General features: G+C 39.9%; 1 protein-coding gene across 2 annotated transcripts; it reads right to left on the minus strand.

Moving 5' to 3' along the window:
• Nucleotides 1-1,600: 1,600 nt before the first annotated feature.
• On the minus strand, nucleotides 1,601-26,796 carry LOC308137199 (ankyrin repeat domain-containing protein 13C-like). Of its 2 annotated transcripts, XM_080505793.1 has the most exons (14): nucleotides 26,710-26,796; nucleotides 26,088-26,587; nucleotides 23,945-23,986; nucleotides 17,584-17,688; nucleotides 13,045-13,130; nucleotides 11,823-11,868; nucleotides 10,781-10,847; nucleotides 9,468-9,612; nucleotides 8,676-8,807; nucleotides 7,877-8,038; nucleotides 5,019-5,098; nucleotides 3,858-3,956; nucleotides 3,658-3,758; nucleotides 1,601-3,534 (listed from the first exon to the last, which is right to left on the minus strand). In XM_080505793.1, the coding sequence occupies exons 2-14, from the start codon at nucleotides 26,479-26,481 to the stop codon at nucleotides 3,404-3,406; spliced, it is 1,590 nt and encodes a 529-aa protein (XP_080361919.1). In that variant the 5' UTR covers nucleotides 26,482-26,587; nucleotides 26,710-26,796; the 3' UTR covers nucleotides 1,601-3,403. The 2 variants fall into 2 exon arrangements, with proteins under 2 accessions (XP_080361919.1, XP_080361920.1); XM_080505794.1 differs by lacking the exon at nucleotides 26,710-26,796 and having other exon boundaries at nucleotides 26,088-26,690.
• Nucleotides 26,797-27,599: the final 803 nt, after the last annotated feature.

Here is a 27,599-nt window from a genome sequence, read left to right on the forward strand (position 1 = left end):
GTACTTTTAATCCATGTGGAAATTCCCGTCTCCACATTCTCCCATCTTTATTTCTAGAATGCAGTGGGGCAGCTACATCTTCTCAGAAGAGCCGATGGAGGGTCAGGAACTCATACTTAATTATCTCACAATTCTTGTTGGTGACAGTGGTGTCTGCTGTGGGAATCAATCCTGCCAACTCCCGATCCCAAGTTTACTTCTCTCTTCTCTAGGCTACCTCCTCCACCGCCCTCCCCCCCCCCCCCCCCAAAAAAAAACCAACTAAACAAAACCTAATGCTTGGAAACTATGACAATAGGCATTTGCAACAAAAAGACAAATACATCTATTTATTACATCATACGTAACAAAATTTTATATTTTGTAGGAAAAATTTACATATACACATTATTTATGATATATAAAGGTCCTGATGTTAGGAGAGGGGTTACTGCTCTTGCCTCAATAGTGAGCAGGTCGTCGGCTCTGGAAGCCAGGACGTTCTATATGGAGTTTGCGTGTTCTGCCAATGTGTCCGTCTGTCTCTGTGTGTTTGCACTGTGATGGTCTGGTGACCTTTTCAGGGTGTATCCTGTCCTCGTACATTAGCAGATGGGATCGGATGCCTTGCAATCCTGAATAGGATAAAGTGGTATAGAAGATTGGTGGGAAAATAATGCTATTATGACAATATACATTTCAAAAAGACACATGCCACTATGTATAACATAAAGTGTACAATCTATGGAAAATATTGTACATATTTGTAATATCTAAAGGGGACATTGTCTGGTTGGACAAGTGCTGCCAAACAGATCTCTTGCATTGATATTCACTGGTCATACTATTAGGGCTGTCCTATGTATTTGCATTGATTCTCTGTTTCTTCAAACAGTTGACTCTTTTTGTGACTTTCCTTCCAAACGTGAATTCAATTTAAACAAATGACAATACTGCAATCAGTATATTTCATTACAAACATAGGAAGACCAGACTTAATCAGACAGAACATCAGAGAAACCAGACAAAATGACACCAGGTACTATTAATGCATCTGTGATTCAGTAAACCAATAAAAACATGAACTCTTGAAGCAGTGGTTCATGACCTTGTTGTGGGCGCCAGAGATTACAGGACTGTTTTCTCCAAGTAAACATCAGAGCCTGTTCTTTTTTTTTTTTTTCCATTTGAGTAAGTGCATCTATATAATAAAGCTTGTGGTTATGGTTGACCCGGATCACCATGTTCAGATGGCTGGGAGACTTTCTTTAATGCGTTCCTCTCAAAACATTCAAATGTCACTGTACGTCTACATTTTCTCATTTGTGCAGGTAGGAGACAAAGTAAATTGAATCAGGGCAAGTGGTTGAGTTGAACCGATTCACTCTGCTTTGGGATGTCACCATAAGCATTCCATTAACCTTGCTTCGTCCCCTTGTAGTCCGTGCTCTTGTCTTCCTTCACAATCTCCGACTCTGGAGCTGGAAGTTCATGACCTGCTCTTGTTCCTCTCAAATCTGCAGTGAGTAGATTGTGAGAGGTTTCTTAACCAGGTAAAATGTTTACATTTCTAAAAGTTCACAATCAGAGTCTACGCTCTTGTTTGTTATGTGGATTTTTATTTTAGCACATTTTATATGAAAATAGTGTCAGACGTATATAACATTCTTTTATGCTGTACAACTGACGGTTGATGAACATTATCTCACAAAAAAAAAAGCAGTATAAGTCAGAGGATCGCCAGATGTAAAATACTGTGTCAGAGAGACGCCTCAACAAACTGCATTTGGCTGCAATAAGCAATGGAATATGAAAAATGAAGTAACATTTGGTTACCATGATCAATCTGAATATATTAGGAATAATATTTAGAGGACATGAATGAGTGAGAAACCAATACAATAGTAAAAGCCTGTAAATAACCTGCTTTTATCAACAATAAGAGCTCATAAATGACAGACGCGCCTGTGAACACTCCCCGAGAGGTAAACTTATTCTGAAATGAGCAAAAGGCTACTCCACAGACCAACTGTATTGTGCTTTTCACACTTCTGAATAGAAAAAAAAAAATGACAGGACAATAGGGAGAATCTTTTTTTTCTTTCTTCAAAACAACACAAGTATATACACAAAACTGCCACCATTTACAAACCAGCACACTCTCAAATAAACAGATGCTACATTAATAATAAAAATCAAAAGTTTTGTTCTTGCGACATAAAGGATGAAAAATAAAATGGTAAAATAAAAAAAAACAACCTGTATTCATATAGTGTACAGTGAACAAGCCTGGTTTCTGTTAAGTGAAAAAAAAAAATGGCATGAACGTAGTTGCTCATTCGCTAACATCTATATTTCTCTCTCCTGCACGATTGTTCTGTTTGACATGGTTCAAAATGGTGACGCAAGAAAACAAAATGCTTGGTTAACACATCGTGGTACCATACTGAGCTGCAACCCCGCCTCAGTGAAACCTGCTTGTTTCAAAATGTGAGATTAATGCTTCAGCATCACAAAATGTGTGCTTGTGAAATAAAGCGAGTGGAGAGTAGCTGTAGTGGATCTAAATCGTGCCCATAAGTTCAGTGACGCTACCCCATGCCCATAGAAATCATTGTAAGACAACACCCTCACAAACTTACACATAACTTTATATTGTGCAGAGTTCAAGAGGAATTCAACCAAAAAGCTCATTTTTTTTAGGGTTTTGACCTACTGATCCGCTCAGAACTATCTAATATTGTACATTCTAAATACCACTTAAAGGAGATTAGCACACCCGGGGGAACGTAATGTGACTTAGAATGCAAGTGTAAAAAGATTATCTCAAAGCTGAGTAATAAATTTCAAGTGTTAACATTTTTTTCATAGGTAAGAACAAGTAGGAAAAGAACTTAAAAACTCTTCTTGATTGGAACTTCTCTCCAGCGTCTCACACAGTCATATCAGTGCTTCACTACAGGTCAGTTTAAGATGATCCCTTTTATTAAAATCACTCGCATAACTTAGTACAAAACATTCACTGAACTTCTGTCGTTCTGTTCATTCCTCATGTACAGAGAACTCTCGTGCTGCATGGGCACTCATCAATGCCGAGGTGTTTAAAGTTACCTGCAATGCCTCCCTTGCCTGCCAAGTGAAAACCTGTAGAAAGGTAGGAGTTGTAACCTGCAACTTTACACAAGATAAAACTTTGTTAACAAGAGTTTTGTAAAACTCTCCTTCAGCTCTGATAACACTATTTTAGTGAGGGTTGTGTGGTTATTTTGTTGCTAACTGGATTAGAACTCAGGATGTGTGAGCAACACTAGAAATGCTTGCTGCAGTTTTTTTTTGCCTCCGGGTTTGTTTTTTTTCCTCTCCAATTAAAAATATGTTCCACAATATCATGTTGCTTCTGCTGCTCAAAGCCCAGCTTGAGCAGCTAAAGGTCCGGGAAGCGACTGGGGTCTTCTTTGTAGTCGTTGGGAATGGTAAAAATCGATGCATCAAACTCATCATAGCGAAACTCCTGAAACGTCACCGTGGCCGTGATCGTAGGAAAGACTGGGATATCTGCACAAAGACAGAAAGAGGATGCCTTACTTTCAATGACTAATACGCTTTATCGGAAATGTCAACAACACATAACCAATTACCAAACTATCAAATCTGCATCGCTAATGAAAATGAACTTACCAAGTTTGACGGGAAAACCAGGCGGCAGCTTCATCTGAACAAACTCCCTGAGTTTGTTAAAGTGCTTGAATGGTGCGATCACCTCCAGAACATTCAGTAACCTAAGACAACCAGCCAAGACATAAAACTTGTTAACTTTGAGTAGAGGAAATTTTAAAAGTGAAGAATTGCATTGATTGCAAGGAAACTTAAAAACGCACGATTCAATGCTCAGAGGGAATTCTTGACTCATGGCTATCGTGGCTTTGAAGTTTTTCTTGCTTTCTTTGCAGACCAGCTCCCTTCCGAGATGAGGCGCTCTGAGTGAAGAGACATTTCAAATTAAATCCGAGTATGAAAGCAGCTCAATGAGAAAGTGCTTACATTTTGTCATTAAAAGAGACATTTGTTGCATCTCTGATCATACAGCATGTTGTTTTGTGTAAATACATATATGTAAACTATGTAAATACTGTACACCAATATCACTATTGGATGACAAAATATCTACTTGTAGTCTGGCCAGTATGGTTTTGAAATAGTCAAACTTTTGTATAATAATAATAAAAATAATAATGATAACACATATTTTTTAGAAGCACTTTTCAAAACACTGACGGACACCGTCCAAAACAAGGGTAAAACTAAAAACAATCAAACAGTAGATAAAAGCTTACACAGAGAATAAAAACTGGATCATGTCATTACACAGATTGTGCATTCTGGAACAGGAGAGTTTTGAACTGGGTAAGAGAGTGGATTTAACCGTCGCCATGTGGATCATGTCGTTGAAGGTGTGTGATCTGCAACTGCAGTGCGGCTGATCAGCTCAAGTTACTAACAGGCTAAAGAAGTGAACGGCACGAGCAGAGCATTTTTTAACAGTGTGCATTTCAAATGGACAATAACATGGACATGTAAAGAGTGAGCATGATATAAAATCAACTGCACAATACACGTAGATAATTCATTTGATAGACAAAAACAGCAAAAGTAAACTAAGCAGATTTTGCTTTATCACATTGCAAATGCAAATCACAAATGTCTTAATTGAAATAACTCTGATCTACTCTGCTTTTTTTTGTTTTGGTGTTATTAGCTTTATTTCTTCCACCCGCACTTTAATGTTTTTATAGAGCATGTTCATTACAAATATAAATCTACTTGTGTGTTATTACATTAATCACTTTGTGTGAAGAATTTGAGTTAGATTGTATCACATTTTATGACCACTTATTAGACAAAACTAAGGAAATCCAAAAGATTGTCATACTACAAGATTTAATCATTTTGTTGGTATATTATCACTGTAACTTGTGTTTTCATGATCCGCCCTTATCGGCTCCCCACATGCGTGTGGCTATCTTCACAATCACACTTACCTTCCATTGTCAGCAGTGATGTACTCCTCCCACGATATAGTGTTTGGTGAAGGTGGAGTGAGGGACTGCCGCCTCGCCGGCTAAAGAAAAAGACAATCAATGTAAGTGAAGGGCAGAAAAATATGTTAAAAAGCAGTGTGAGCTCCCACTTAAAAGAGCAATTAATAATCACCCTGAAAAAATGTGTGGCAACAGAAAATAACCAAACTATATTACAGCTTCTTACTTTTGTCAATTCTTCCTCGAGAGCGGTACAATGCTCCACAGTAGCCACTAGAGGGCCACAAGGAATCACTACACTATTGACCCTGGAGGCTCAAATACATTGTGCAACTGGAAACACAAACCTGAAAAAATAAAACCTGGTGCCGTTTCAAAGGGTGGACTTCAGTCCAGTTCTGAACACACTTGGATTATATACATGATTTTGCAGCTCCTGCCATTAATCAATTTTACACTGTGTTATATATAAATAGGTCAGCTTACTAAAAGCAAGTAATTAAAGCGGTTAACATCTCCCACATTGTTGTGTCCCTCAAAACGACTGTTTGCTGGGATACAGTGTGAAGGATTAAAATGGACGGAGGGAAAATATCTGTTGGTCAAATTTAAATGAGTTGTTTTTCCCACTGTGACTGAGCCAACATGAGAGCCCGAGAAGTTAATTTTCTTTCACCACAACATTCATTTCAACCACCAACACATCATAAAAGGCAACTAATAAAACACATGCCGACCTTTGTCCTCCAACAGAATGATCTGATCCTGAAAATGGTCTCTGTTCTTCTGGGTTCTCCTTCAATATCAGTTTATTTTGAGATAAAACAACTTTAATGTTGGAGAGTATGAGCCAGCAGTGGACTGAGTCTACCATGTAACTGATGGGATTCGCACGATCCCGTTACAATACTCAAGGCTGTCGAGAAAAGACTTCTTTCATATAAACTCCTGTTATGAAATGCAAAAAACGCTTTACAATTATTGAAAAATGTGGCTTCCACAGTGCTGAATGGGCTATGAGGAAAAAACGGCATCATTAAACTTAACCTACAATCATCAGCTCGGGTGCTTTTCTATCTGCAACACTGTGCTTGCGCTCACACTCTGTACCCGGCCAAAAGTGTTGTTGTGACGAGGACAGAGGCTGTGAAGACCACAAACTGCTGGTATGCCAGCAACGCGCCCCCATCATTCCACAGCAGTGGGGATTTTAGGTCTCATCCGTGTGATCAATGGAGCTCTACCCCATGCTTGCTTGTATCCACAGACCAACCTGGCCTTCATTAACGGAGTAAACACAGTTATGTCACAGCAGCTGCTGATGAGTGTCCACTTATTACATTAAGAGCCACTAAAAATGTTTCTGGTCACACAAGAACAAGCAATAATTCACACCAGTAGAAAGAGGAATGGAGTGCAGAGGACCCCGTAAAAATACAAAGCAAAATGTGGAACAAAGGGGACTGCACAAAAAACAAGTGGGCATTTAAAAGGCGTTGGCCGAGTGATGAGAGGCTTTGTCTTCACTATGTGACTGGCTTTATGCTTGGTGTTAAACAAGGGCTTGTGAAGCAGGCTCTGGAACATACTGTAGTGAGGATGGTGGTGGGTGGGAGAGGCATCACTGAAAGCCATAAAGCTTTCACCACTGGGTGGCGATGCAGGGACTCAAATCCATGCATTAGGTGAAAAAGGAGGTGCATCTGGCTGTGTGCGCTTGCCATTCTGTTTCTATATCCGAAACGCATAAAACATCAAAGGAACATCAGCAGGGACCCAGACAGGAATTTTTCAATAAACTGTGCCAGATGTGTTCGAAAGAGGCTGCCAGAAGGGCCATGCTGTTTCTACTGGATTGATGTTTCAACTGGTGCAGTAGTGCAATCCTATGAGGTCTATTCTGCCTGAGACACTGAGATCCTACCCCGAGGTTCCAGCGGGACAGGACAGTTTCAGGATTGGACTGGTGGTTTCGCTGCAGGCATAAGTAAACAACATGGAGATCAGTCGATTGTAAAGTGCTTCAACTGGTTCTTATTTTTTGCTGAGAAGGTTTCAGCACTGACGCACACATAAGCCAATATTGTCGCTTCACTGCAACTATACAACTGGCCGGTAAAGCTTGTTATAATTTACAGCAGAAATCTGCACGCTGCTTTTGCTCTATGATTTTTAAAGAAAGGAGGAGTATTCAATGATCATCAAGTCATTGGTGTGTTTACACACTCTCGGTAGGCACGATGGTTACCGTCAACAAGCTTGGCTATTATAACCTTCTTAGTTCACTGTAATCATTATAAATGAGCTTTTAATACAATACAATGTACCAGTTATAAACTGTAGTTATTCATTGTATTAATTGTATTAATAACTGTATTAATTGCAATCCTGCAGTTTTTGAGGACAAATCTGGGTTGTTTTGTATGTTTTGTATTGGAACAGCTTAGACTAATGCCAGATACCTTTGACATGACCACATCATAAAAAAAAACCTTCTTAGTCAGAACAAGTGAATGGCAAATAGTAGATTTGAGTTAATTGTATTTTTTCTGAACAAATATATATACATGAAGTCCAAACCTAAAAACAAATCCAACTGTTCTAAACCTATCCTGAAAATTATACAAAGCAACAGGAAATCCATAATTAACAAAGACTCTTCCAGTTGGCTACAAGTTAAAACACTTCAACATGAAGAAGTTGAGTCAGCCATGTTTTCTTTCGTGTTTCTTCTTTCAAGGTGGATGTTAGTCATTGTGTGCCGCGTGTACTCATGTAAACAATGCACAGATTTACAGCCCCACATGACGATGTCGAAACGTCCAGGTGACGAGCCAGAGGTGGAATGTTTGACTCACCTCAAAGTTCTGCTCTATGAGGTTCCCTCCTTTGCTCAGACTCTCCATGATGGCTTTGTTCCTCAAGATGTCCTCCTCACTCAGATGCTCTCGCCTCTTCCTGGATTCGAGCACCAGGCCGTTCACAGAGTAGAAATCTGCCAGGAAGTTTCCCACGCGCTCCTTGAGATAAAACAAAAACAGATAAGTATCCGCCACTGAGTCACCAATTTCCGTTTGAAAGAAGTGTCAGAAGGACAGAAAGCAATACCCTCATATCTCATTCACTGCCTTCCTGCCCTGTCTGTGTTGTTTTTGACCTCAAGCCTATCACCTGTGGTTCCCTTATGGAGCGATCATTGCTGTGTCTCTGGCTTATTTGCCATCTTTTCTGCCCAGTGTGGAGGATATAAGAGAAAATGTAATCATGAAAATACTGGTAGTCTGACACACAGAATAGCAGAACTGCCGGTGACCAAAGCCATGTGAAACAGAGATAAGTTTCAATTGTGAGATTACAAGAAGATCCCAAGCAACAACATTCCAAAGTCTGATTAATAACACACGTTGGCCACAGAGCTTATTTATCACAATACTAATAACGTTTTCAATATTCAGTATATGCCTGTGTAATGATCCTTGTGCAAAGTTTAATTTCAATTTCCTGTTTTCCATAAAGCAACCTTCACAATCCCGACTTTCTCTGTTGGGAGCAAACCATTCCAAATTCCAGAAATACCGGGACCAGGTGGACTCCCGTGACCAAGTGTCATGTTTCTGAAACCAGAGATGGTGTCTGTGTTTGAAAAGTGAAACCAACCGTCTTGTCCTCTCTGAAGAGCCAGCCAGTCTGTGCTCTGGAGAAAGTGATGGACTTTGTGGACAGCGTGGCAGAGTAAACGTCACTGCTCATCAGAATGTCCACCTCTTCTTCCGTCTCCATCTCGGACTCCTGAATGTACAGTACATGTTGTAAGATTTAAAAAAAATGATAAAAAAATGGTTGTCTGTTTATTCTCAAAACAGAATCTGTGAGTTTATTATCATTTGGGTGACTAAAATGTACATTTGTTGATAAAAAACAAAACATACATCTCATTACATTTTCCCTGCTGCACTGAATACGTTAGCCTATCACAACCGTGATTACGTTAGCCGTAAGTCTATCACAACATGCATTTTATGAGTGTGCCCATAAAACTATTGTGCACTGATACTTAAAGAGTTTGCAAACTTATAAACTCAACAAGGCTGTTCAAACACACTGATGCATATGCAAGGAGATGACGCCTGCCCAACAGCCTCCAAAGTCTTATTCAGTTATTTCCAACAACTGCCACAACCATCTGTGGGGATTCAATGTCTTATTGTATCCCGGAAAATGTATTTTATAAATCTGCTGAGCCTGCCAGTAGTAGAAATGCAAATGTATTTAGCATCACTACGACAACAAACATTTTAATACTGCCGTTAGAGATCTGAAAACAAACTTGTAGTTTTCCTCAAGCTTAATTAATGATGTGGGTTGAACTAAACAGCACAAGTATTAAGGCCACAAAGAAGCAGTTGTTCTATCTGTTCTTCTTTGAAGATCAGTTTTTATTTCACACACCTCGTGATGTATCCGCTGGTAGACCTTCTGTTCATTGTCCAGCACAACAAACGACTCCGAGGGAATGGCGTTGCCATTGAAGATAAAACTGAGATCACCACGCTGACATTTCATATCCATGAAGTCTATGAGCGTTGTATCCAGCCTGCACAGAAAGTATAAAACATTCAAAGGACATACACACACACAAAAAAAGATTTACCTCAAGATTTTTTGCATGAAAAATCAATGTTGACAACCACAGAGCTGGATTAACTTTTGGCCAATTTCAGGTAATAGTATAAACTGTGTGCTGTGAAAGTTCAGCGACAATGTGTAATGCTAGGGACTGCCAATGGAAACGGCATCTCAATTAACTTTTTTTGGGCTGTTTTAGTAGCAGGTCCTGAAGCACAACAGCAAAGAGAAAAACTGATCTGCTCCCAAAGACCAGACACCAAGTGGCACTATGTGTCAGCGTGACAGTGCTAACATGCTGGCGCGCACGAATGTAAATGAACTTGCTGTGACGGTTTTTCTTTTTTCCTCTTTCTCTTTTGTTTCCTCTCATGACTCCAGTATAATAGGAGGGCTCTTTGAACACCAAATCAGACAGCCAGGAGCCGTTTTGGAGAATAATGACAAGCTCCACATCACAGTTTCGCTCATATGGAAGAAGCACACAGAGACACAGATACTGTTTTATGAACGACATTCAATCTTCATAAACAATGAACTAGCGTAGTCCCCAAATGTAAAAGCACCTTTCCATCTGCTGGAAAAAGGAGTGGCCTGCTCCGCGGTATATATTTGCAAAGATATGACTGTGTGACTGCGTAGGTGTGACAGGTAAACCCTGAGGCTCTTGAAAGCTGCATAATTTTACCCACAAGACACTGAAGTACTGCGATACAGATTCTCTCAGTAGTTTCATTGTTCTCAAGTAAATATCTATGAGGTTGTAATTTAATATGAAACACAGAAGTAATAGTTCTGTGCAAGGTCGCTGACGTTAAGCTTCCTTATGCTACAGGCACTGATTTTACACTCCAGTCAACATAACCAAGATACTAGAAAATACTAGAATGATGAAATTATGATATGAAAGATCAAGGGGAAAAAGGGTGGCGGTTATGTGCAACCACAAGATGGCAAAAAAAAAAAAAAAAAACTACTATGCGTTAACATGAACAAAGCACCGAGTAATAATGTAGCGTTCTTGCCCAATCTAACAGTAGACGAGAACATACAGGATTTAGCTGTTTCAAGACAGTGTCAGAGTTCTGTATTTGAAGTTGTTAGTAGAATGAAAAACATTTCGAGACAGTACTTGCCTGATGTTGATGCCTTGCTTGTAGATCTTGCATGCGTCTGAGGGTAAGATTCTTGAGAGCAAAGGCACTGCAACATGAAAGCATACAGTGAAGACAAGCAAAAAATCCTGAGAGGGCCTAAATTTAGAAAGCTCGCTTAAAAATAAAATCCAATACTTCAAAGCTTCAGGGGCATGTAACCCTGTGAACTAGAGTGCCATATACCAGCAATAACATGTGGTTCTGCAGTTAAATATTTAATGAGCAACTGAAGGCAGGAAACTGTCTTTTCCATTATTGGTCAGAAATGCATATATACTTGAACAATTCAGAATTGCAAGAATCACTATTGAAAAGACATGTCAGTCAATTCAAGGGCTCTTTCACTCCAACAAAGTCTCACCAACAGCTGAAACAATCCTGAATGGGTAGTGGACAAATACTTCCTGGTGTCTGTCTCCTTGACTGTTGCATCATCTCCATTCACAAATACACTGGTATCTCATTTACAGCTTGCTACCATCATATATGCATTATGTAATCTTTCCCAATCTGGTAATTATTCACAGAGAACAACGAGTACAAAGCCACCGATGCTGGCTCGCTCTCTGGGGTCAATCTGATGCACACTAAACAAATACTGATCAATCAGTTCCAGTGGCAACTTGTTGTGTCTACCGACACCTATTAGGTTGCCACTGTATCGTATCTCAGATCAAGCATGATTTCCTTCTTTTAGTTTTACAATCCATGTCCGTTGAAAGAAACCATTGAGGTTCTGATATCAGCTGCACTTTGATCCGAAAAGGTGGGACATTGACGTTAAAGGAAGTGAGAGCTGACGCAATTATCTGCAGGGGCCCCAATAAAAGTCTGTAATTACATAAGTGAGCCACTCAAACAACTAATTCTATCACATTTGTTTCTGTCATTTATATGAATCTGTGGATAATATATACTCAAATGGTGATCTGAACTGATGCCGTTTGATCGTAGATTTATTTTGAAAATTTGTCAGTCAACCTAACCAATGTCATACAGCCAACAGTAGAACTTGACTCACCCCAACTTTGGAAGTCCCAGTGAAGTTCCAGGTAAAAGTCCCCAAGCTGCCAAGGAGATTGTAGAAATAATAATTAACACAATTCTGTACACTTAATTGTGATAAGTGGTCTCTTTGTGGCTGGACTCGCATCAATTCTTTCTTATCTGACAAATGTAAAATACAAAAGGATATTTAATGTGAAATTCGGTCAAATAAAAACCATGACTTTGTGATAATGAAGCCAAAAGCCATTAGTAGAACAATGAGGCTCATTGTTTGGGTTTTTGGTAGTTCTGGACAGCCACAGAACTTTGCCGCATAGAGGAACAATTCTCATGTTTATAAATGTTTGTTCCTTTATGATTATGATGACACTTCATGAGCAGAACAAAAATACACACATCACACCATATCCTTCTTCTATAAAAACGTGCGCTATTAAATAACTGACAACAAAATTGACAGTTTAACTTCCACTGTTTCACCTGGAATCAGAATGAGCTCACATACCATTCACTTTACAATGGAAAGGAGAAAAATGTGCCTCTTTGTGAAAGCAAACCTATCTGACACAACACAATACGGCCTTATTATTATGTAAGGCTGGAACGTATTGATCTCATCATCAGTGGTGGTCTCAATCCAATCCATCTACATGTTATCATATCAGATGGATGGGGTTCATCAGCTTCTCCAAGCTTTATGATATGGTGGCCTCTGCTTAATTACCCAGAAAGGATATTATAATGATACATATAACTTATGCCTGAGATGACACTGCCAAGCAACTAAGAACATGCTTAAAATGACATTATGAAACATGTCAGATGGCACTGCGCCTCTAAATATAGTTAAAATGTGCCTTTTTTTTTTTTTTTTTTTTTAAATCATCTTGACCCAGTTGATTATGTATTTATTCAATCTCAACATGTGCAAATGTGTGTTCCTGTGAAGCAGAGGGTATGTGGACACAGATGATGTGATTCCACACAAGCACATCATGTCGCCTCACTGCATGTCGCTCTTACCAGTCAGCAATTTGTCTGTCTCTGTTCCTTTTTTATTTCAGTAATTTGGAAGTCTTAAACCTGGCTTCAGTCTAATGGAAATATGTTTATATTATATAGGTATTTTTTTTAAAAATAGGAGTAGAAGTAAAACCAACAAAATGAAATCTGACAAAACAGAATGTATACATCAGGATACAAGGAGCAGCAGGACCAAAGTCAGGACTGTGTACCTCTTTGAGAGCATTCAGCAGTTTGGGCCTTTTGTCCTCCACGCTCTCCCTGGACTGCTGCTTTAGCTTCCTCAGCAGTGCTGTGACTGACGAGAGAAACAGATCAAGAGCAGACACGATACAAAAACATCACTACTGAACATATTTGCAATACAGTGAAAGTCCTCGCTCGAACTGATTTTTTTTCCACTTGCAGTACAGTGAAGCAATGAAAAATGTATTGAATGATATGTTATGTGTTCCCCAAATAGTCAATAAATAAAATAATTAACTTTTTTCTAAATAACATTTTGCTTCATTAAATGAGAGAATTGATCATGTATATTTTAAAACAACAACAACAACAACAAAAAACCAGTTGTTGTCTGGGGGAAAAAAAAGACTGCAGACTGCTCTTTTCCACATCGCCCAGAATTCTGTTGTAGTTGCAAAAAAAATATCCAAATAAAATGTTTCGTATTTTTTTGAAAGTTCTGGAACCTTTCTTGACTTCACAAAGTGCCAATCTTCCCCTTCATTAAGACATGGTAATGTGTCCCTTTGTCTTTCGTCTTTATGTCGACAACTGCTTTAGCTCTGCCAGCTGGTTGAGGGGTTGTTGCTTTTTTTTTTCTGCCACATCATTTGTAGAAATAACATGGATGTAGAAAAGGGAAGTGGATGTCAATGCTTTTTTTTCTTAAAAATAAGTGAGACAACACTATAGGACACTATCAAGTTATATAGCGCCCTGGTTACAATGAAGGAGCACTTCATGCCATCTTTGCTCAACTCTGAGTAAATTAAAAAAAAAAAAAAAAAAAACTGGTCCATGCGGAATCATTGTGGATGAGACGATGTGACATGAGTAGTAAAGAACTTAGATTTCAAACACCCAAATTAACAATAAATGTGTTTGCTGTATGACAATACAACGAAAACATGAGGTGTTTCATTAGGCGTCCACATATCAAACTACATTATAATCCACTATTGAGGAAACTAAATTAAAAAAATCTTCCTTCTGTCCTTCAATAACAGGATTTTTCATTTTTAATTAAAAAAGACAAAAGTATAATTTATTTATCCAATTAGGAAAGACACCTCTCTGTATTTAAACCATCCATTCATATGTAATAACCACACATGGTGGGAGCAGAAAGCTGCTGCAGTGCAGTTCCCGGGGAGCAGCAGGGGGTCAAAGGCCTTGATGAGGTAGCCATAGTTGTAACCTGTCTGGGGTGGGATTAAAACCTGCAAACCCTTGAACCTAAGCCCATTTCTTCAACCTCTAAGCCACCACTGCCCCTTATGTAATGAATAGTTCTCATCATCAACTTAATATTCCATTGCTTTAATAATCTCCTTCTGTAATCTTGCCTGCAGTGAAAACTGATAAAGGCAGAGGGAATGCAGTTTACAGTCATGCTGGATTTGGTTTCGAGATGTGCCACAGAGTCATTAAGAACACTCCAAACATCATTCAACCAATCCCAGTGCACTGCTTGTCGGGATCAAAATGTTTCAGGACATCCAAAGCAAACAGGCCTCGCAGGTATGAAGCTGCCAGTTAATGTGTGGTGTGTCTTTAACATCTATAATGACCTGCGAGAAAGGCATGCTCACAGGAGACCTTTAAACCATAATGGGTTATATTAAAAATCGCACGGAGGTCTTTATCGCAGGGCTGCCATTGACCATTTGCTGCCATTTGCTTGTTTATGCAGAAGAAAAAAAAAATCCACATTCCACTAATCAGGTTTATTTCAGAGGGTATTTGGCATTTCCTAGGGAGTCAAGCAATGAGTCCCTTTCTGTGTTGATACTATTTTGATGATTTGATAGTAATTTCAAGGGAATGAAAGACAATGTGACAGCACAACTGAGGAATGTCTTGCAGGCTATTACTTTGAAAACCAAAAACATGTGGCCTGTGAAAATCAGAACAACCAACATTCGTATAGCAACAGAGAAAAGGGCAAAATCATTACTCTGACTTTGACTCCTCTAGGTCTGTGTGGCAAGTCAGCAAACAAATATGTTGCTCACTCTGTCTGACTTGTGCTGCCGGTGTAGTTACCCCTAAGGTGCGCAGTATTATAGCGAGGCCAAATGAGAGCACAGGCACGCATACATGCCGACACACATGACATTACACGGGCCAACTGACTCAGACAACTACAGGACGAGGGTGTTGTTGTGTCCGGGCTCTCTAATGAGTGTGGACAAGCTCTGGACGGGGCTCCTCCAGATCCTCACCACCTCCCAGCACGACAAGGAAAGGAGTACAATTTCACCATCTGCGTACAGACCACCCAGCCAACACCGGCTGAGAAATTTATGTCAAACACTTCCAACACTAAACTAAAATGACTTCCCACGCTGGCTTTAATTCACCCCGATACTGATCAGGGCACATCCCTGGTATTAATCAGGTGGTTTATATCTTTACACACAAGTGATAGGCCACATCATCACAAACTGTGAATAATAACAATTAGTCCTGTGATCTAATTAGCCAACTGCTGCTAAAAACCTGAAAACGGTCACGACTGACACAGGCAAACTTTGCAGTAGCTGTGTGTGATTGTGGTCATTTTTATGAGCCAACAGAAAATGGGCAGGTTGCCGAGAGATAGCAAACCACAAGTTGCGTCAGGAGCTTTTAATGCCTGTTATTACAAGCTGAAGATCCACTAAACATAGCAGAGCAAAGTCATACGGTCCATTTATCTTCTTTCCCCATTAAATCCATATTAAGAGAAGGCAAAATCAGGTTGCCTTCAAAACTAACAAGCTGAACAAACATAAACATGACAAATTGGAAATCTTTTTTTCTGAAAGACATTATTCATCATTAGGAAACTGAGACCAACAGACTTCCAAATCTTTTCAATTTAACCTTTAAACAGGCAGCTTTGATGAAGTCTGATTGTTTATTCAAGTAACTGAACTCATTACTCTCCAACACCCACATGGAAAATCAGTTTCCTCTCCATTTAATAACACCAACAGGACTGACTTTAAGTGGGCTCTTGAAGCTCATAACATAGTTTTATTGGTAAAAGGCAACTGAGGCCCAAAAATAACTCTTTTTGAACAAAACACACAGTAAAATCCATTTCTGAGCAACATTTCCATCAGTGTTCAAATGTGACAAATGCAAACAATTCACAATAAACATGGTTGGACATGAATGGGAATCGAGTCCAAACTTGTAGTGTGATTTTTTTTTTTTTTTTAAAGTGTGATTATTTTTAAATACCTATAGGATCTGTAAAACACAACTCTAGATACAGTGATACCCTGATCTATCCAAGCTTATACATTTGCCTCACTCTGAAACAAAGCTCCTACGTCTCCACCTCCTTCACAATGTCCTGACAATTGCCGAGTCAGCGTACAATGTACAACTGTAAAGGCAGCACTCTGCTGGGTTCACCGTGTAATGTCTCAGTATTTATTCTGCCCAGTTGAGAAAACGGCCACTTTTTCCTCCAGTAGCATTCAACTTTATCACCACAGTTGGCAGTTCAAGTTATGCAAATGGTCGGAACAGTGTGAAAGTTTCCCAATGTGAAAAAGCCGAGATGTCATCAACGTGGTCTGTGTTTTACTTCGTTGTGCCATTAAAGATCACAAGAAGGTGAGAAGAGACTTTAACAGACTGTCTTGCTGCAGCCATCAGCCAGCCGGGTGAGGCTGTACCACTCCGAGTGCCAGAATCAGCCCTGGTGACTCTCCAATGGACAAAGAACAAAATCAAAACTATTTTTTGTCCAATGTGACATAATGGCCCGACTCCCGAGCCGATTGTCGTTTGGTGTAAGTCAGAAAAAAAAGGCACTAATCACAATAGTTCTTGTGAAATAGCTATACTCCAATTAAAAGACAAGACAAAATAATCATGTAGTGGAAATGCAGCCCATACAAGAAAAATGTAAAATCCAATTTAGGTATGGTAAAAATGTTAACTCAGATTTCATTAAAGGAATTAGTTAATAGAAACAATTTTATCTCCTAATCTAGCCAGGTAAGTGTTATTAAAAGTGGGAGTCAAAAGAGGCTTTTTAAACTGCCTAAAAGGTTTTAAAAACTGGCCAGGGGGAACGTAGTTACCAATAACCAGAAATAAAACAAAAGACTTGTAACTTTTTACATTTTATCCTCACTTCAGCTGTCGGTTGAAAATGGGTGAGACAAGTCCTTGAAAATAAACAGCCTATGTGTAGTGAGAGAAATAGCCAATGAATTGCCTTTTCATTAGGGTACAAAAGCCAGAGGGCCTTGAGGAATGTCCCCTCTCTCTGAGGAACAAAGAAGGCAAGCCAGCATCACAGCTTCACTGAGCGGCAGCAGAGTGGAAATGTGAGGAAGCATTGGTTGTATTGACCGCAACTTTTACACTATATGCTTTAACTTGTGAAAACCGAAACTGCAACCTCACTTAAAGCACTGTCCTTTTAGTACAGGGACTGGCTGCCCAATATAACACAGGCCAGCTGCAGCAGCTGTCAGGTTTCAAAGCTGTTTCCATCAGTCACTCATACTCGTACTCACTCATCTGTCGGTCTCCGTAGCTAATGGCCTCGGCAAGGGGACTCCATCCCTGGGCATTCTTCACCTTCACTGGTGCATTGTGGGCTAGTAACAGATGAGCACATTCTGAAAAGGACAATAGGACAAGTGCATGGTCAGTTCAAATTAAAACACAGAAAGTATTCCCCCCTGATATCTTCCTGGAAATGGGGTTTGGACACACAAGGAATGTTTTCTTTAATCAGAGGCTGTATTTTATTTTTTATTTTTTTAAGTATTCCTCATCTCATTCAGTGATATGCAGTTGATAAATATACCTGTATTTTACTGCAGTTCTACCTGAACATCATAAGTATGTGGCCTTATCCCTTGTACAGGGACCCGATTCTCTAAAATCTTTTGATGATATGACATACTGTTGATGGTTGCATCTTTAAAGTCATCCCAATTTCAGATTAAAGCACATTCTGACGTTGGTCCATAACTTTTAGACGTGTTGAGCCTCTGCTCCTTGGTTTATCTGAGAAGCTGTGCCCCTGTGAAATGTTAACTTTTTTACCCAGTCATAATACTGACCTCTTTTTTGTGCCAATTACTTTTCCAGCATTTTCTTCGCCCTGTTTCCAACTTTTATCCCAATGCTGCAATCAAAATGTATCCATCCAGCTTCTGTACCACTTAATCATGTTCAGGGCCCTGGGACATGACAGCCAATACCAGCTGAGTATGGGTGAGGGCAGGCTACACCCTGGACAAGTCACCAGTGCCATAAAAATCTAAATGACCTAATATATTAAATTAAACTAATCATACTTTATTATTACCCTCTGAGAATGTTTTGCACCAACCGATCCTATTTTTAGGGTGTGGATCTTAAGCAACATTAAGGTGCTATAGCAAGCAGGGGGGGTGGGGGTTGAGGGTCTTGCTCAGGGACCCACAGTGGTGACATGTCAGCTGCTGGGATAGAACCAGCGACACTCAGATTTCAAGTCCTCTTCTCGGCCACCACTGCTCACATTCTCCAATCATTCTTGAAATGTCTCAATTTTAACACCTGATGCAATCACCCCGTTCCGTTTCAGATTCATTTAATGCAACACTTTGCAATTTGAGTCTGACTTTAGTTTTTTTCCTCATTAAAAAAAAACTTGTGAAAAGAACATGTAGCCTTTTGATTGGACAGTGGAGTGTTTTCACAACATTATGCAAGTGTAGTTGCCTTCATGATATTATTACAAACTACCCAATAAAAACAAGTACTGACAAAACACATAATATAAAATGACAAGATCCTCAAGACAGAAAAGTATTTGACAGACAGAGGATCAGTCAGACACACACAAGTTAGAAAATAATTTCCTGTAGGATTTAAATACATATTTTCCATATTGTCCAGGAACTTCCTGCAAGCATGTTTTGCATTGCTATGGTGAATTAAACACTGAGCACTAGAGAAGTCTAATTTTTGTTCAAACTTGTTTCCCACAGGGGGAACCACCCAAAATGAGCACGACTTGAAAAGCTTTACGTCAGTTTTCTGTCTCTTCTTGTTCAAATGCTTCCACACATTGCTTTTACCAGAGACACATTTGACCAGTGGTTGAACTGCATTCTGATGCAGGTGAAACAGTAGTATCTATAACATATCTGATGCCAACTGGAGCGGCTTTCTGTAGCATCTAATCAGTGATTCGAAAATAATCCTGGTTTGAGAGGGGCAGATTGCATATAGGATTGAGATGACAGTTGACCCATTAACAAACGGGCCATATGAGATCGAGAGTTACACAAGACTCGGCATGCTTTTTATAGCCTCTTGTGCTATAATACGAGGACAGATTCTCTGGAATGTAATGACAAACTCCACAAAAAGACATCAAGTGATGCTGTTGAGAGTAACCCTCAGAGCTGTGCATGTATTCCAACGACTGGAAATCAGCCAGAGAGCTTTATCCATTTTTCCAATGGCATGAGCAGCAGGAAGAGCAGCACAAAATCCCTCCGCTCTCCGGACAGATTGTCAACACACTGTAGCCAGCCAAAAATGAAGCCTGTTGTTCCGGCTCAGCTGTCAGTTTTGTTGTGACATCACTCGTATTGGCATCTGTACAGCTCTGTCTCAGCACTGTGCAGGTCCAATGAGCAGGGAATAGCAAAAATGCAAAGCAAAGGTTAAGTGCAAGACATTCACTGTTGAGTGTGTATGTCAGGCTCTCACTGGAACTTTATTATGTCCGTTTTACTATACTTTTTAGTGATCATTTCGCCTTATAAAAGTCTGGTAGATACTTTCGAGCAGCCCAGCTTTCACAGCAAGCTTTTGACTTAAACGTGTGAGTCATTTAAACTAGCTCCCGTCATCCTGTTCAGACTTGTTTTTCTGCTTGTGATTACAAGCAATTCAAAAACGAACTTCATGTGAATCACAGAATCAAAGAACAATACAAACATCTGCCTCGTAAAGTGAAAGTGTAGCACACTGTCACAATTCCACATCAACTACTGCATACCCACTATGTTTTATTGATGAGAAATAGGCCAGGGTCTCATACATTCTTAATGACAGAAAAGAATATTCGCCCTAATTAAACATATAATGCCTACAACAAAGGGAAGCGTGTTATTCCCCGGAGTGCAGTTACATAAAAATAAGTGGACATGTTTTGATACTGACACAGGTAGTTGAGGCTACATTCTTCTCACTAATAGTTACTGGCCATGTTACTCCAGTAATGTACAGATGACGTGAAGCTGCAAGCATAAAAGTGAAGATTTAGATGAGCCAAGGCTTGGCACTGACAAGGTCACACCAGTGTTCACACCATTGATGAAGCTGAGATTCAAAGACTTGGCTCACAAGTAGTTTGAACGCTATTTCTTCTTAAATGTATGTCCAACTATGCTTGACACACAGTTTAAATGCTAAGTCTTACATACTTTCTAAATGCCACACGACAAAGACTGATCATTGGGCTAATTTGGTTTGTATTGAATTTAAGATATGACATCTGCAAACCTTTGTGTTTCTGCATTAGTCCAGCCTGTGACTGCAATTAGAAATGAAGCAGCTGAAAACAGAGGTCAATATTGAGTAGAATGCAGGCGGTGGGTCAAATATACGAGCACTCACTGTGACATAAGCCCTGCAGTTCACTGACATATACAACCGTTAAATCCACTGATTGCGTAATAACAATAATGACAACATTTAGCAGATATACATTACATAACCATGAAGGGACATCTGTACCATAAGTCCCAAGCTGCACAACTGCAAGCTCCACGTCTGGATTTTCTAGTATTTCAGGTATGATGAGCAGACTTTAATGAGGCATTGTCAGTACATGGATGGTGATTTAAGTCACCATGGAGCAGTAACACTGGGTTTTTATTTGAGGTAATCTTGAAGATTTGTGTTGACTTTTGGCAACCACCTGCCATTCAACTCGGACTTTAAAGGGCCTGTTTATACCTGTCATTCATATGGGATTCAGGTAATCAGATTACATGTGGTGAGCCCTGATGGAAACTCTTTAAACTTGATCTAAAGGTTCAAAGGGCCCACGAGAAGTTGTTCTGTCCCCAGACAAAGGCGAAGTGTGGTTTCATCTCGGCGAGCAAACAATGGAGATGTGTCTCAAGCAACTTCAGATGTTTTAAATGAAAACAGTGTGAAATTATGACCTTTGCATGTTACGCATGATGCATGGTCTTGCTACGCCAGCGTTCTGAAACACATCCGCAGGCTTTTCACACTACAACGTGGTCAGATGTGTCCCAGAAACACCTCAGGAAGTGGTTTGGTTGTGAAGAATCTTTGATGCCTGATCACATTTGTCTTCACAAATATGCTATGATACCTACACAGCCAAAAAGGCCACCAAAGGATCAGTGACAAACTATTTAACTGGATGATACAGATTTGAAATTCCTCAAATCCGAAGGTCGCCACTTCAATCCCACATCTGCCCCTCTCCATAAGCCAAACTGTCCTTGAGTAAGTCACAAAATTGCAAATTGCTCCCAAATGGATGGATTGACCTCCTTGCATGTCAGCTATGTGTGTGCATGAGAATATGATTAACAATATAAAGTGCTTCCAGGGCTGCAAAACAGTGGAAAAGCGCTATAAAAGTAAAACATATTCACCATCACAAAGCATTAATGTTGCACTTATCTTGAAATATGACAAGCGAACATCTAAGCTTTCATTTTTTTAACTTTTTTTTATGTATATAGCTTTTGCCTATATAAATCATTTGGAAAAAACTAGAGGACACAGATTTAGACTATTAGAATGGCTTATATTCAAGCATAAATCAAACAAGCGCAGGTCCTTGATTTTAATACCGGAAATAAAATATGCATTAATATTTTGACTGTCTGTTACTAGCTTTTGATTGCACCCCACTTATACTGAATACACAGAAGCGAAAGTGACCACAAAGGAAAGTTTCCCTGTGAGCAGATTGCATGTGTCGCAGCTGTGTCGTCTTATACAAGTCATGCACAACTCTGAGTAACGAAGGAGCAGGACAGCAAAATAAAGGGTTAATCTACCGCTGTACGCTTCAGCTACAGATGGAACCCACATTAACAGGCCCAGCACATTGTTAAAAATGCTCTTGTTCTGGACGATTCTGATCAAGTATCAGCAAATATTTAAAACTATAATTTTTGGGGGTCATCAAGTGCGCACTGAGCAACAGAATTAAAAAATAGTGAAGGAAACCAAGATTGAGGTGGTCTCTGAGCAATTCTTGGCTTTTGCCAATTGCCAATGTGAATACTTATAATGAGTCTCTACTCCCAGGGAAAGACGCCTTGTAATATTTTATATGTCGTTTCAGGCGCTACACTGTCACATGAGCCATTATCCGATCTTAGACCTATACACAACCAGTAGGGACATTTAGAAAATGTCTCTCCCCCACCCACCCCATCCTTTGACAGAAGATGGTGTAAACCAATTGTACCTCAGAGCTTGACATCGACTGTTTGGATACCATGTTATTCTGCTCTGACTGATACAAAGGCTCTCTTCCCTGTCTTTTCTTTGGGCACTTGGATTTTTATTTACTTTTTCAAAACTCATAGGTAATAAACGACTAACATGTATAAAACAACGCACAACGGAAACCTTGCCCTCAGCATTCCAGGAGTGCAGCCACACCCAGACTGATCTCATGCAGTAGCCTTCAGCCCCGTCTGGTTGGAGCATCCCAGGAGGACAGGGCGGCAGCTCAGACAAGATGGGCAAACTCATTAGCACAATCAATTCCATGGTGTCCCATCTGCACTTCCAACACGCCACTCTCAGAATTACCAGTAGGTAGTGGCAAAGCCTTCACTCGAGCAGTGGGAATTGAACTCAGTGAATGTGAAATCAATGGAAACCGGTGTTCCAGTGACAGATACTAAAAAGATGAGAATGTGCAATACAAACAGTCCTATGCCTGAATTGTTTACCAAGAGCCTGCTGGGGAAAAAAAAGACTGAATTAATTTTTCAAAAGCATGTTCTGAAGCATCCTTCTGTAACTGAATGTAAGCACAGAGTCACAAAGGGACTGTTCCTTAATGATTTATGACCACCCTTTCAGACAAGACTGATAAAAACACAACAGTGTAACAATTTACACAATATGTTCTAACATCAGAGCACACTCATCATATATTCCTAACTTGAACATTTCCTCACTTTAATTTCCCATTTTCTAATGATTTTCAGTTTCTGTCAGGGAAAACATCAAGAGCTGCAGCATCTGTGTCAAACATTACAAAAATGATATTGTGATAACTCTTTCACAAAATGCTACAACACAGTTAAATAAAAAAGTATATCTTCAGCAGGACAGGTACTGGGGTGAAACCTAATGAGACCACACTAAGCAAATATTATGGAAAATGTAATCTCTTATTTGAAGTCATTACCCCCACTGCTAGCTTCAGTTGTTTAACTAACAGTGTAACATGGAGGGTTAGTCCTAACCCTCTACATAAAGGATCCTGTTCCTTGCAGTCCAATTTTCATTGACTGATAAATATAATCTAATATCTGCTGACAATCAATCAATGATTTTGAGAAAAAGCTCATGAGGACAAAAGTCTTCTTTTTGCGTAATTGAGATTTTGTGACGTGGAGAAACGCACTCACACTACCCGTCGACCTGTGCATGACCTTCCCATCGCTCAGGATTTGTTTGGTGAACTCTCACGAGGTCTGTTGGTGCTTAACCAAACGAATGCGCACACAGTGGCAGGAATATCAATTGAACACAACATCAACAACAGACATACAAGCCCACAGATCATTTCAATTAAAAGACAATGATGAATAAATAGACACAAATAAACCAAATGTCAGTTATGCTACTTACCTTTGTGTCCCATCATGACGGCAAGATGCAATGGTGTGTTTCCTGGAGGAGAAAAAACAAAACAAAACCAGAGTTTACTGCCTTTGATAATACCAGCAAAGTGATGTGATGCTGTGAGAAGTGGTTTGACTCCAAGAATGTCATAGTTACCCTGCATTAGGGATTCAAATTGAGAAGCAGAATCTATTAAACCCCAAATCAAATGAAGACTGCAAGTATATGCCAATTGTGTATTTTCTCTCATGTCAGATGGTCTCAGTGATTATTAACCAACTGAATCCCAGAATAAGCAGCAGGATGAGATATCGCTTGATAATAAGCACAGTGCAAACCCTGCACTGCCACAGTGGCGATGTAAAAATACACTCTGCCATAAGTGTTAGGTGTGGAAAAGCAAAGGTTTCTTTCCTGCCCATAAAATAAGCCTCATAAGCAGAGGAGGTGATTCTCTTAAGAGGACGTTAAAGTGCCTGATCAGGTCCTTCTTGTTGGAGAAAAAGCAGTGAGTGAGCATTACTGGAGGAGGTATATAAACAGTGAGTGAAAATACAATCTCGGGCTCTGCTCCTGCACTCACTGAGTATAACTGCAGAGACAGTGCAACGGCACAACAGAAGATGTTTTGATGGGAGGCGAGCACGTTGTAGGCCTTGACCCAAACATTTACCCCATGATACTGGTACACAAACGGGTCATTTGACCACATTAACAGAAAATATTTAATTTACTATAGGGACACCTTGTCATACAGACTGCAAGATTGTTTATGGACTGCTTTTAAATAATGTGTCTTTGACATTTTCAACCTTCACCCAGATTTCATTTGATTTATATTAAAGATAATTAAACATTAATACATGTACACTTTTGTACAATGTGTCATTTCCAGATTTAGTAGTGTCTTGGTAATTCAAATAAATATGGAGTCAGATGGGAGAGCTTTTTCAGCAGAACATGAACCAACTCATCACTTGTCAGTTTGTCACTGGTTAAAAATCTTAATTGTGGCTTTAAAATTATTTGACAAAGAAACGCTGTGAACAAAATAAATACTGTTGCTGGAAGCAAAATTAAATGGGTTTAATTACTGTAAATACTACTTTGTGCAACCTCGACAACAAGCAAATACACAAAATATCTTAAGATATATATTCGTCAGAAAACCTCCATAATTACCAATAATTATTTGATGCAGCCTCATATTGGTGGAGTCCAGAGATGCTCAAGATCAGAAGAAACACCAAGAAATGTTTCACATTAAAGTGCAAAAATGAAAAGATATGTGTTTGTTGTCTCAGTGAATCCCATGACTTTATGCTGGCGTTTCCCCTAAACAATACATTGAATTTACTCTTTATAGAGCAATACAGTAAAAGGAAATCATTATAGATATAAAGGGTTCATTTCTTTTTAACTGTATTGGAGAGTTAATATCTCAAAACACTAACCGTCCTAATCCTTGAGCCTGCAATAGAGCAGGAAAAAAACAGCTCCTTGATGGGCAGAGGTTTCAGTGCCACATCAGATATGTTGATGTCCTGGTCAACTCTTCATTAGATTACAATATGTTGATATGAAGACAGACCTCATTCTTCTGTTTCTCCCAGTAATTGTCATTGTGTGTCTCTACATGTGAACACGAACAAAATAACACGTTTGTTTTGAAAGTTCAGAAGAGGCTTATGTACTTGGAAACTTGAGTGTGTCTATCAGTCTGGGAATCCCACAATTTCACATAGGTTGCTTTTAATGCATCACCCATAGGCCGTGGACTCTAATCATCCAGCGTTTAGGCCAGATGACTTATCTCAGATGATATACTTGACTATAACAGATACTTTAGGTATTTCACCACTGCAACAGACTGAGAAATCAGCATGCCCTGCAGGGGCAAACAATAGTCATCACACTCTGCGTTGTGCTGACGTGAAAGAAATGGCTTTGGAGAAATTGTAGGGTAGAATAACCTCTGCTCCTCTTTTTATCCAGGCCTTTGGCAGGAACAAGCCTCGCCTACTTTTCCAATGATGCTAAAGACCGGTGGCCTATTAGCTGAAACTAAGCTTCGCTGCTCCTTGAAATTAACAGATAGTGGATGGTTGTTGTGGGTCCTGGTGGTATGATAAGAAGCTGTTAAACTCACCATGGATATCTTTCTGGGCGATATTCTGCGTCCGTATGAGCGACGACAGGCGTCGGACATCTCCTTTAAACACACACTCGTGCACCGGGAAGTCCTGCCCTGCCCGGATGATGGGGTTTTTGTTGTTGTCATCAATAACATCTGATGTTGAGAGCGTGTTGGTGTTGGCATTATTTTGCGACTGTTGGTTCTGCTGCTGTTGTTGTTGTTGTTGTTGAGTGGAGGACGACTTGATTAACTTGTGGTTGCTGAAGATTTTACTCGCTCTGCTCTTGTTGTTCGTTTTGGGGGCGGTGAACGTCCCGGTTGCAGCCTCTTCGTCCGGCTCCAGTAAATCGTCGTCCTTGCTCGGCCTGTGGTCCTTGCGCAGTGAGCGAACCTTCTCTCCGGTCATCTTCCTAAACGTCTGACACGAGCGGGGCGGAGGAGGGTGTCGTCGCCGACGATGACCCTCCGGGCGAACTGACGCGACTCGCCCGTTGGAAGTCTTCGCGCGAACACTGGAAATCGCACAACATGAAAACAATAAAATTCTTCACCGGGCACCCCACGCCCCCCTCCGTACAAAAAAATATAGTAAGACAATGGTGAACAACACGGACAACTACCAGCTCTCGTTCACCTGATTAACGTGAAAACAAACAGCTCACTCTCCCTCTATCGTCCAAAAGTGTCGCCTCTCGACAGTTGCAGCGCTGCACGAGCGGCTCAGTCGGCTTGTATGAAGACCCTGCCGACGTCTTCCGCCCCAAAGTATCGCGAGAGTTCGGGGGAGGGTTACTATCGGTCACTCTTTATGGCGGCACAACAATTGCAGTTTGTATCAATTTTAGAGAAGAAAAACCAACCAGATCCCGTGACAATCGGCGCAAAAAGTTAGTCCATGTAGTAATTTCGATTTTACTTTGAAATAGTGGTTTATATAAAACGTGAAATGTAAGGAATAGGTCTGAACATTAATTTATCTGATACACCATATTTATCCAGATGCTAAAGACAAGCCGAGGTAACAAGGTACAGTGAAGGTATCCTCTGGACAGCTCACCAGTCCATCACAGGGCAGACACATACTCACATTCACAGCGATGGGGGAATTTACAGCCACGTTTCAAATCAAATACATGTTTATGAATTGTGGTATGAAACTGGATTACACACAAAGATCCCAGCAGGAGAACATGCAAACTACTGCCAGGGTTATTCTCACTGTGCCATCCATGACTAGTATAACGACATAATCTCTTTGAGGAAAAAAATGTGCACAACTGCTGGATGAATACAGTACATTGTGTCTTCAAGACAATATAACCTTGTTTGAAACATGAATGTAAACCCGTAGAAGAAATTCTGGAGAGGAACTGGAAGGAAGGCACTTGAGTCAAGGATGGTGCAGAGCGTTTGTTGCAGAAGAAGTTAAGATCTATATATATATTAGCAAATTCAGAAATAACAGTAATACACAGAAGACTTCCCATCTAAATTCTGAGAAGCAGATCCATGGGTAATGTATTC

Source organism: Blennius ocellaris (assembly GCF_963422515.1).
Source record: "Blennius ocellaris genome assembly, chromosome: 12".
Lineage (NCBI taxonomy): Eukaryota > Metazoa > Chordata > Actinopteri > Blenniiformes > Blenniidae > Blennius > Blennius ocellaris.